Source organism: Poecilia latipinna, unplaced genomic scaffold (assembly GCF_001443285.1).
Source record: "Poecilia latipinna isolate Pla-1442-1.1 unplaced genomic scaffold, P_latipinna-1.0 Scaffold360, whole genome shotgun sequence".
In the NCBI taxonomy this organism is placed as follows: domain Eukaryota; kingdom Metazoa; phylum Chordata; class Actinopteri; order Cyprinodontiformes; family Poeciliidae; genus Poecilia; species Poecilia latipinna.
Window position 1 is genome coordinate 123,071 of NW_015112976.1, and position 12,728 is coordinate 135,798.

The 12,728-nt window shown below is 37.7% G+C and overlaps 1 protein-coding gene across 1 annotated transcript in view; it reads left to right on the forward strand.

Annotated features, from left to right (window-relative positions):
* Positions 1 to 12,728, forward strand: part of insyn2ab (inhibitory synaptic factor 2Ab) — a 36,882-nt gene that overhangs the window by 4,595 nt on the left and 19,559 nt on the right. The window contains exon 3 of the mRNA XM_015036201.1: positions 8,774 to 9,938. Within this exon, the coding sequence (XP_014891687.1) occupies positions 8,779 to 9,938 (1,160 nt within the window). The 5' untranslated portion in view covers positions 8,774 to 8,778. The remainder of the gene's footprint in view (positions 1 to 8,773; positions 9,939 to 12,728) is intronic.

The window sequence follows — 12,728 nt, forward strand, 5'->3', positions numbered from 1 at the left end:
TAGATAAACAATAAAAAAAAAAAACCCAGTTTAAAGCTCTTTTTTTATATAGGGGGGGGGGGGGGGTCATTTCTCATATCTACATTTTGAGCCCACTCTCCTAAAGGATCTATTTCACAGTCTGTGCTCTCATTCAAGAATAAGGAGATTGGAGCTTCTTTCATCGAGGTCCCCCATAATGGATACTGCAACTCGGTGATAAATGTTTAAAGCTAATAAAGTCATAAAGCAAACTTTCACAGGTCTTACTCGCGGCCCAGATAGATACATATAGCTCTAAGCAACAGCTGGAATGAAGATGATGTGCATGTCTTCTCTTAAAGCCACAGTTGGCACTGTTTTGAACTGAGCATGTAGGGGAAAATACATCACTGCAACGGGCGCAATCTAATCGCTGCACAAACACTGGGGCAACTACGCAAAATGTAGTCCATACTGATCATGTACAAGAGAAGGAGGGAATACGATGCACTCTGTCATCAGATTCCTTAAATTGCCCGTCTGGTGAAAGGAGAAATTAATGCAAAAAAAAAGTAAACTAAAGATTCCCTCTGCAAAGACGAGTCATTGCACAGCAGAATGCATATTGGATGATTTGCATGATGACAAAGAAGCATTCTCCATTTGAATAAGCAGATGTCTTAAAGCATTTTTCTAAGACAATGAACTGAAACACTCAAGACTGAGTCGTGCTTACAAAGCGCTCAGCATGCCGTGAGAATATTAAGAAGTGTACGGCCACCATCGTTACTTAACCATTAATGAGAGTGGCTAGACAGTGCTATCATATGTAGATATCCTAGTGATACAGTTCAGTATTTATTATGTTGATGCAACCAGACAGGAATACAAGCCGAACCAAGCGAAGCTGCATCAATTTTCTCTGGTTCGTGATGAGGAAGAAATCATGAGTCAGCACTGTTGCAGGCTCGCTATTGCATTGAAAATTGATCCAAGCCAACACTAAATGTCCTCATAAACAGATATGTTTCTACAGCATTCTGGCCACGGTAATGGATGACGTTGCTGTGGCTAAAGATGCTTTATTACCCTAAGCACACACACACACATATTCAGCACTGCAGTTTGAAGAACTGAGGGGCAATTGGAGCAGACAACGTGGTCTGTCAGGGTACATAAGGAGATTTCAGAGGATTACTTTTGCAATTTTAGACTCAATGCATTATTCATAATCCTTTGGATAGCTGGGGCCAAATCAGGGAAGGACCTCAGGTCATTAGCAGAGATCGCTTGCTGTGAGGAGGAGGAGGAGGAGAAAAGAAGGCATCTGAGGAGGAAAAAAGGAAATTCTCTTCAAACAGTCTGACTCCATCCACGTCTCATAATAGTCTCTCACGCCTTCTCTGCATCTGACTTCCAACAATATTAACTCATTAAGGAGCTTTTCTTCTTTTCCTTTTTCTTGTTTTGTTGAACTGTCGATTAGCCTCTTTACGTGCAACATGGCTGCATAAGGAAATCGCGTGTGCTCAAATCAGACTTCCTGCAGATGTGATTACCTTTTCAGTGGTGTGAGATTGGGGTTTCTGAGTGTGAAATAGTATGATCTCATGTGAATCAGCCTTGAACATTTTTTTTTTAATCTGGGCTACCACTTCAACAAGCAACCTGACAAATCAAAGTGCATAGTAAGCAGCCATACCACGACAACAAAATTCATCTGCTCCGTATTTCAAAACCACTGAATGTAAAGTCATGGGACCCCATATTGTTTTTGCATGATGAGCATGAGCTGGTCCATTTGTTTTATTGCAGTTCCTGAAGTTTGGCTACAATTGGGACTAACAGTTGCCTTCGTGCAAAAGTAATCTCATGTTTTAAAATATTTTCACATTTTGTTCCATCAGAACCACAATACGTTATGCATATATTGGGATCTTTTGTAACAGAGCAACATCAAATTGTGCATAATTGCTAAATTACACGTGTGAATTAATCCTTTTTAGAACCACCCTTCACTGCAGGTATGCTTTCAATTGCTTTACACATTTAAATGAATGTTTATTGTGAATTTTTATTTTCAAAATGCCTCAAGCTTAGTCAGCTTGGATGCCTCTGAGCTTCAAATTTGAAGTGTTGTGCTAGAAGAAGTCACGTCTCAGCTCTGATGAACTATAAATAACTGTTTAGGGTAATTATTTATAAAACTAGTAAATTAGATTGAAACGACAACGTCGGGGCACCATCAAGAAAACAATAGCCAATAGTTCAGTGGCAGTTATTTATGAATAACTTACAGATGAGGCTTGGTTTTTAAAACATGAAAGATACTACACACAAAAACACACACACACACGCACACACATATATATATATATACACACATATACACATATATATGTGTGTATATATATATATACATATATATATATATATATATATATATATACATATATATATATATATATATATATATGCACATATATATGTATGTATATATATATATATATATATATATATATATATATATATATATATATATATATATATGTGTGTGTGTGTGTGTGTTTAAACTTATGTAGTAACATAAGTTTATTTAAAAATAATTCAACCTTACAGTTAAATAGTTTGTTGAACAAAGTCGTTAAGCTAGTGAGAAAATAACATGCTAAAACCTCTAAGGAAAAAAAAATCTAAAAATATAACCTATGTAATGATGTAATGATGTCACACTTCACTGTGAATGGCATATATTGAGGGACCAGATTTTGTTTATGAGGAATGTGGAGTGTCTTTATTTATTATAACGAATTAACCGTCATTTACACCAAAATATGTTGTGTATTCTTCACACAACACTAGAAATATATAATGAATATAACATGAAATAACCCATAGAATAATTTGTAGTAATACCACAATGTGCTATAAATATGTATGCTTAAACGCCATGGTATTGCATTAAAGAGTTTTGTCGGTGAGGCCAATTAGCTCTAGATTAATTTAAGAATGTAGATTGACCAGAAATCAATCTTACAGCAAACTACAGAGAGGGTTTATTTGCTTCCTGTCAATAATACAACAACTGACACTTTAATTAAGCCCAGATGTTTAGCCTACCAACTCCTTGTTCTGCACTTTGCATCATACAGATGTTCTGGACTCTCAACTATTGAGAAACGATTGCTTGGACTCTGTTAAGGTTTTAAATTTTACCCTGTGGCTAACGTTTGGCCATGGCATATCTAATGCGCCTGCTCAACGCTATGAAACTTGCTGGGAATTGCCTGCGAGGTAAACAACCATCCCACACTGTGAAGCGAGAGGTGCTAAACTGAACCATTAATGTTAATTCAATATTTGTAAGCGTGGCCAGTATAATAGCCAGGCTAATAGAGTGTGCAACAACTGTGCTTTTCATAGATTCTCCTACATAAGCTGTGGATCTCTGCAGCTCCTCCAGAGAAATTATGCGTCTTGTGGTTACTTCTCTTATTAATGGTGTCTTTTCTGGACCTGGTATAGATGGACACCAATAATGCATCTGTAGGTTTGCCGTTGGTCCGAATTCATTACATTTTGACATGATGGATTAAAGTGTGCTTTGTAGTAAGTTCAAAGCTTAGGGCGACCTCACACTGCTTTCAACTTCCCAACTGAACCGTCTGGTTTTTTTTCTTTGGTCTTTTTTACGATCTTCAAACAAACCTCTGAGATCTTCACTGAACACCTCTATTTCTACTCAGACTAACTTACCCAGAGATTGTTGACTGACGGCAACTGGCTGAATAGCATTGTTTCAAGGGCATCAAAGAAAAGGAAGACAAATACGTATGCATACCACACTATTGAGATCGTTATTTGCAAACACTTTGGATCCTATGTGGCACTTTTCATTCTCTTCACAGTTTTGTGTTGGTCCATAGCGAACAATCGCAGTAACTTAAGTTTGTGGTTGCCAAATGATAAAACGTAAAAAATAAGTTTGGGAACATCAGTGTTCTTTCAAGACACTATATATATATATATATATATATATATGGGTTGGCATGGGCAGATTGCACGGTGATCCACAAGGCAGGCGTCCTGCAAAAAGTACAGCCCCCTGCCTTTTGTTATCTGCTCCGGTTCTGCTTTTGTGTGTGTTTATGCCTCGTGTGAGCGGGCGCACCTTGAGATGCCGGGAAAGGTGTCTCTTTGAAAAGGTGACTACAAGGCCCACACACCAACATTTCCTTTTCGTTTTCTTCCCTCTCTCATAGTCAGAGCTGGCATATGAAGAAAAAAAAAAAAAGCAAAAACACCCACACATAAATACAAAAGTAACAGAGTTACAGAGAACAAAGTCAGTTTGGACAACATCAAAGAGCGTGCATCCTTTTAGAACGATCCTGACTAAGCAGCTTTTTTGTAAATGTCCCGCATATTAGAAATTAACATTATGGCAATCTAGTCGTCTTTTTATAACTTTCTAAGAGACGGTAAAATGGACAGTAAGGAAAACATCTCTTCGGTGTCAGTGTCTCATCAGAACAATCACATTGATGGATTTACATGTCGCGGGATGATAGAACATAATTACTTTCGGGTTAGCAGCAGCACCATGAATAGCTGGCTTTTGTGTGGTTATAAATGATTCATTGGGGTTTATTTATCGCGTGCTGTCTTGTCATATGAAAATGATTAACCAGCTCTTTCGGGTGTTTCCCTTCAACCATATCAGACATCATTTCATTTCCTCATACTGCTTGATATATTTCATGCACTTGAAATAGGAAATACTTCATACCAGCTGAGTCAGAAATTTTTATTTTTGATTTTTTTTAGGTATGGGTGACAGCAAAAAAAAAAAAAAAAAAAAAAAAAAAAAAAAAACTTCTCAGAATTGTCTATGAGTGGCTTTTTGTAGTTATTTTATGATACCAAATGTGTTGATGATTTATTGTTATCGCTCTGAAGTTCTACAACTTTTACTTTTGTTTGACCTTAAGTTATGCAGGTTATGTCCTACTAAGAAAATTAATTCTCAGCTACAGGAGCAATATGTTCCAACATTGTATGTAATCATAAAAGTTATATACAAAGCAACAGTAGAAAAATGTCAAAATGTGTAAGATAATTTATTGTGACGCAATGGTCAAGCAAAAGCATGATATTTTTGACCTGTATATTAAGTTGGCCCCAAACGAATCAGACAGTTTAGTTTTCTTTTTGGAGATGAGTCCATGCTCATGGTGCAGAGAAAGAGAAAACTGCCTTCCCCCTATGTTGTACAGACTGAAGGAACACAGAGAGTGATGGTATCTTGGGATAGGAGTGCAGCTTGCCAGTAATTGATTTGTAAATAAAAGTGTACCAATGGAAACTGCATGTCAATAGACATGGCAAAAATAACTAAAGAATACAAAGTGCAATGATGAATAACATGTTGAGATCCAATTATTTAGCGTAGTGCCTCACGCTAATCCAATAACTGAAGAAGATGGAAGCATTCACATGTAAAATGTCTCCATAGTCTAAAAGAGGCAGAAATGTTTGAGTAACAAGTTGATTCCTTGCATTAAAGAAGAAAACATGACCCGTCGATGTAAAAGAAACCCAGTTTTCGTCTCTGTTTTTTCAAATGATTCTCAGCATGAGCTTTAAAATGTAGATTTTCATCAATTACGATGCTCAACTGTTTTTAAGAAGACACGAGGTCAATAAAGGAATCGTTTGAGCATCAAATACGGGGTATGACAGGAGGCAAGTTTTTTTTTTTTCTTTTGGAAAATTCAGAATATGTTTACCATTAGGCTTTCTATGTTGCTTTATAAGGATTTTAATATTCTAAAAAAATATCAGTCTGTCTGCTACCTATCTACAAGTTATTAGTATTGCATGGTTTCCAATACTTTTGTGACTGTGCACTACTTATGAGCGATGATTTCTTTTAGACAGTGGCACATATTTTGTTCTTCTGGAGTTTCTGGACACTCATCTTTGCTCCAACAAAGGGTTAACTGGGTTTCAAAAAGCTACTATGACACCCAAACATTACAGCACCCACCATGCATAGCTTTATCTTTTAGCGTTGAATAATTTTATGACTTTGGCATACTTGTCTGCAAAAACACACACGTTTTGGAAATTTTTGTATCTTTTCTGTTTGAGGAGTTTACCAAAGTGCTCAGCTAACGCTTGCTTCCTACCTCTTTGATAATTCAGCTCAATTTTCTACATGATTCGTTAACTGTGTGTAAAGACAACTGACTTACACAAGAGCTTTTTCTTGCTCCATGATGCAATTGCTTTTGTCTAAAAGAATTGCAATTACAGGAGCTTGCAGTGCTGTCTTCAGGTCACTTCCGCTCGGAAGTCAGGTTGGCCTCAGCTGACCGTAACCTTGAAATCTGCATCTGGATCTGAATCTGGAGCAAAAAAGATGATAGTGACCTGCCACAGCTGCTTATGTGGCCCTCAAGGCTGTAGAGGGTCACAAAAATAGAACTTGAAGATAACTATCGTGTGCTTAAGTATTATTTTACTAGTCAAATTAAATCAGTTCTTATTTGTATAGTGTCAAATCATATCAGTGTTCAATAATATTTAATTTTAAGAAGTGCTCATTAAATGAAGAGAAAGCTATAATATTTTTAACAGTTTAATAGGTGTGTTTATTATTACATTCTTGAGGACAGTCATTATCTTGGTTTGGCCCAAAAAGGAAAATGAGTTTGACACTAAAGATGTAGATTGAGCTTTGCTGTGTTTTTTTTTTAGTGTTATATGTTATTTTTTGTTTTGTTTTTGTATAACTTAGCAATGTACTTTAGCACTGAAATGTCAACACATTCCTAGACGTTCAGCATAAACTAAAGTAACTTGTATTACAGGAAATAGATTCATGAATAATGCACTTGAGTTTTAGCTCTTTATCACGCTCCATTAACAGATATATGAGCCTTTAAACATGTTACTTTTTTTTTATTGTAATAAATAAATAATGTTTTGGGTGCTGGGGAGTAGCTCTTTGTTGCTAAGTGTTTCTTAATCTTTCTAATTGATCCGTATATTTTCTTGTTCGTTCTTTTTTATTTATTTATTTATTTATTTACAGATATTAAGGTCATTTCATTCATCCAGCTCCCTTTAAAATGTGATCACTGAGCATGCACCGTTCATATTTTGTGTCTAGTTTTTGACCTCACCACTCCACTCAGCACAGCTGAGGTCCTGGGAGTGATGATAATAAATTTCCCCTCGGGGACTTTCAGCGCCTACAGGTGGATACAGATGGAGGAGCTCAACACCAGTTATTATTGTAGAGCGTAGCATGTGTGGGCCACAGCTGCTCCGAGGCCATTTCTTCTGCTGGCGGGTTCCTGAAACCACAGGAGGAATATATTATATAGTAAACACCTTTAGCTAGGAGGCTAAGCACCAAGCACCCTCCAGCCATTTCTTAGCAAAACACCTCGAACCACTATGGTGGATATACCATTAGAAAGCTCAACGTAGCAGCTCACAAGGCATAAAAACTCTAAGAAGGTTTATTGAAAAGCAAGTGGATGCTGGAGTGAAATGTAAGCAATAGGTGGCTGATTGTACTGTAGCACAGCGGTGAGAAGTAATTCAGATGCATCTAAGATATAAAAAGCAGCAAAGCAAAACATCTTATAAGCTCCTAGTTTTGAGTCTGAACGTTTACCTAATGTGTTCCCTCACGTACATTTCATGTGAAGCTAGATATATAAATATATATTTTTTTTTTTTTTTCAGGTCAATGTCACATTAAATCATGAAGTAATTGGTACACCATTACTTCAGAGAGGTCAGGTTTTACAGTGATCCGCAGGGATCCCCACAGACCACATCATCAGAGTCAGACATGTAAATACTGCTCTTTCACCACAGCATTAATAAGTAAAATAAGCGTGTCACAGTCTAATCACATTCAAAAGCTAAATTATTCACTTTGGCGGTGCTATGAATTAATGATACACTGAAGCACACATAGCAATACCTGCTCATATTGCATGTTATCTTAACAGCTAACGGATTTAGCGGTATTAGACAGCGTTAGCAGCCAACGCTCCTCCTAACCCGAGTTGTGCATAGGAGTCTATAAACTGTTTTTAAATAACGGCAGAACCAGCGCGGATGGCAGGGTGGAGGAAATTATTATTCCAGAAAGGTCTCCAAGCAAATCATCAAACAGTTGGCAAGAAAGCTAGAAAATGATGTGGATGATCAAATGCATTTAGGTTTACGTCTTAGGTCAGACTGACTTCTTTCCATGAGCAGCTCTGTGTGATAGACCAACATAAATGCATGTATGGCTGGAAAAATGACAGATGTCCATTTTTAAAAATGCTTTACAAATAGATATTTTAAATGTGTGGCATGCATACGTATTGTGTATGCTGTCTTTACTGTGTTTTTCTGAATACGTTTTCATTAAAATACATTAAAATTTGTGGTTTCAACAAGACAAGACGTGGAGAGGTTTTTGAAGTGATGACATGTAAGCATCCAGTACAAAAAAAAAAAAAAAAAGAAACATCTAGAAAAAAATTGCTGTGGTGCCAAAAGTCTCTTGTTCCAAAAGACACCAACATTTATAATATGAAGAGGCGTATGAAGAGGAAACAAAATAAGGACAAACTCTGGTTTTACCGAGTGTGTTCAGCTGTAAACTTCAAGGCTTCTTACTTAGTTTGTCTTTGTTCCATAAAACCATGAACATATGTTCCCTCTATTTTACGAAAAGATACATTTTTGCTTCTGAAGTAACATGCAACACTCAAACTACTTTTTCTTCTTATTTCAGGAAATATGGTGAGCAAAGAGGACACCACATGCATTGTTTTGTCAAATTCAGATGATTCAGACTCAGACGAGGGACCGTCACACACATCGCACTCTGGACCAGATTCAAGCGGGCAAGAGGTGAAAAAGAGAAACAAGGCCTTACAAGTACGTTTCAAAGATATCTGTGAAGCTCAAAAAGAGCAGCGGGGAAGACATTCAAGGTCTATTTCCTGCAAGGTAACGCACAGGAAGTACATGACCATGCCGGCTAGGCGCTCGATTCCGAATGTGACCAGGAGCACTGGTGTCCAGACCTCACCAGACCTCACTAAGCGATACAAAACATTTCCTTTGGAGAGGAAAAAAGGACACACGTTTAAACATACAGCCATGGTGGAAGATTACAGACGAGAAAACAATGGTTTTCTGAGTGACATAAAGACAGCGGGAGACGATGGGCAGCCGGTTGGAGAATCCTCCAAGTATAAGGGTAAGATTATAGGACAGACAAAAGCCCTGCTTCATCACACGGATGACAGCAGCGGCACCGAGGATTTGCTGTCGAGTGCCAACTGTGTGGATGGACCTTCGTGTCCAGACTCCTCACGTTTTACGGAAGAGGGACATTCGAGTGAGCAGTCTTCTAAAAATGAACCGGAGTACCAAGTGTGTGGGAAGTGGACTAAACACAAAGGATTATTCAAAGACGACACTGACCCTGGTTCATCCTCAAAGCGCCAGCTGGGGGACTCTGAGTTCTCAGAACACAAGCCAAAGAGCACGGGCCCTGTAGCGTGGAACTCTCTGACACAAGTGGAGGCCATAGGAAGTCCCTCGGTGAGCTGTAAACGGAAAAAGGGTCCACAGCTGAATGAGCGGCAGTCGCAGACTTTTCCTCATAGCGTTAAATGCTCTGTGCAGTCGCAAGGGAAGTGTCGGACGAGGCATGCGTCAGCCTCCTCTAAACTGCAGAGAACTGCTGAGGGGGATGAGAGCTTTCCACCAGGAGGCATACAAGCTCCAGGCTTGGGGAGCAGCCAGGAGATAATACCCTTATCTGGAAACAAGGATATGAAAGCACAGCTGCAGGCCATGGAGAATCTCATCAGCTCAAGCCAGGAGACCATCAAGGTTCTTCTTGGAGTTATTCAGGAGCTGGAGAAAGGAGAAGCACAGAGGGAAGGGTAAGTATAGTGCAATTAACTGTGTAATTCTACACAAAAGCAGCAAAGTACTGATTAAATTAAGTTCATGCAAATTCTGTGCAACGCACAGAGAATTTTTAAAGCAGGATCATACTGAAACGTTAAGGATTTACTGCTTACTTCTTATTGCCATGCACCACTGGAAATAAACATGATACCTCCAAGTCATTTCTGGTATCAAGACACAGAAAAGCATCAATCAAGACTTTCACAAGGGCACAAAACCCAACCGGGAAGCTTGTAAATGACACAGTATTTTCTCATCATGACTAATAACTGCGTAAACCGACATAATTAGAATTTATTTCAGAAGAGAAAAATAAAGAATTATGTCACCGACTGCCCTTACAGAAAAATCCCAGGAATGTCACATGTAGAAATCGCATGAAAACCATGTGTAATGATTTGAGTCACTTTAAAAACCACATGTATAATTGTGGATTTGGAATGCTTTATGGTGAAAAAAAAAAAAAAACGTGATGCCCATGGTTTTATATATTTCCATATGTGTACACTTGTATGAAATATGCAATCACGTCTCACATGACGGAATAAGAATTTCATGGGATTTCCTGTAAGGGAATATTAGACCTGGATTATGGATGAATCTCAACTTTAATACATGCAAAAATGTATGTTTATATGACCACATCCCAGAGCCTATCTGCAGAGAGTAACAAAAGGAAGTGGAAGGTAGCAGGAATATTTCAACCACCCAATAGCAAAAGGTCACATTTTACTGTATTATGGAAAACCAAGCAAAGAAGGCTTTTGAAAATATTTTTGTATCATGGCATGGTGAAACCTTCTCCCTGTCATGCCAGTCTTTAGTTGTCTAGCAGCTAATTCTACTTAAGTTAACTTTTACTTATCTTCAGAGTGGTCTGTTTTATCTGTTTGATTTGCTACAAATTAAACATAAAACAAGATCTCTTGGTTTTTTGGCATTGTATCGAAGGATCTGCTCAAACTCAGCAGAGATTTTTGCCTGTAATCGCCGGAATGCCAATTCCAAAGATAACTCTCATGATTCCCACTCCTCATATCCCTTGGTCCTTCATTTTGTAAATGAAAACATTTTAATGATAAGATATTAAAACATACATTCCTTAAGAGAAAAGCAAGCTCAGCTTCTATTTCTCTTACTTTTGAATGTGCCCCTGAAAAACCACACTTTCTAAGGGCTAAAAGATTATTTCCCATAGTAGTTCCTGCAGTCCCATAAACCAGCTGGGATACTTCATCCCTAAGAAGCGCAGGGTTTAGAGACAATAATAAGGCACAAGCATTAGGTGAGAATCTGTTTGGTTAGAGGTTTGAAGTCATAACTTTCAAAACTTCCCTTTGTAAAATATTCAAGTCAAAAAATAAAATAATAATAGTAATCTTTTTTTCACTCAGAAACTCAATGCTTGTGAATGCTGGATACAATGTGTGTTTGGGGTGCAGAAAAACACACAACAAACGTGAAATGCTACTCATGAACTTCAGCCAGCATTCTTTTTTTAATTTCAACACGTTTTATAAAGGCCAACGATGATGAATTTGCTAACAGTCGTCATCATGACTGTGATGTTTCACACAGTTACATCGTTTTTCACAGCATAGGTGCGTCTTTATGTTAGCGTTAGGGTCAGGGCTCAACCTGTTTTTTACTACATTGTAAAGCTGCAGTTGGATTTAAACCACTTTACTAAATTAATGTCACTGTTAGCTTCAAGGCTATATTAAATATTTTGAGCTACAGAAAAGATTAAACAGTTTGCATAAAAAAAAAGGATCGGTTTTAAACCCTACAAAAAGTAGCAATCGACATTTTTTATTTTTATTTTTGTACCTTACATGCAGGGATTTCTGGGGAAGCTAGATAAAATAAACTGCACCACTCTCCAATTAACTGGTGACGGGTGAGGCTTTCAGAATTGGGCTTTTTCTTTCCTTCCTGAGTTTTGTGTTGAACTTAGATTTTTGTTGGTTCTTCAGGTTTTTAGTATTGGCTTCTTAGTCCTGATTTCCTGTCCATTTGTCACACGTGTCCTGCATCTGTTTCTCATGTTTATAATAGCTCAGGTAAAATTCAATTTTTCCATTGTCCATTCATTATATTGTAATGGCTTCCTGCCTTCATTAACTTCTTTTTGTTCGAGAAGATGTTATACCTTATTTTGTTGATTCTGCTTTCAGGGCTCCTTTTGCTTTAATTTCTTTAGACATTGTTCACCACAACGGCCTCTGGAGATCTGATTATTTTTGCATGCTCATTTCTTTGACCTGTCCTGTTTTTGGCACACAGACCTAAAGATAATTTCAAAACCACATCAAAATGCAAGGTTGCAAAGACTGTAGTCTTTCCTACGATGAATACAGGCACTCCCACACCGAGAAACATAAAGGCAAAAGTCAAAAGGTTAAACATTATAAAAACGTTAGAATGAAACTCATCCCTCAAGAGAAATAGAGCAAAGAGGTTAGGCTGGTAAAATCAAAACAAAACACATAAAAAAAGAAAACAGCTGCATCAGCATTAATTCTTTTCAAAATCTAACATTTTCTGTGTAATGAAATGCTAAATGATTTAGTTTCTGGATTAATATTTAGCTTCAGAACCATGTTCTATGAAAGAAGCTTTAAATCTGCAGCTCATAGAGTCAATCATCCTCTGGGATTTACGAACACGTATTCTGGACATGGACGATTGGACGACATTCCACAGTACCTCTGCATTTCTTGGTTTTGGCTCAGAAACGGTGTGTTAGAAGCCAGCCCTCA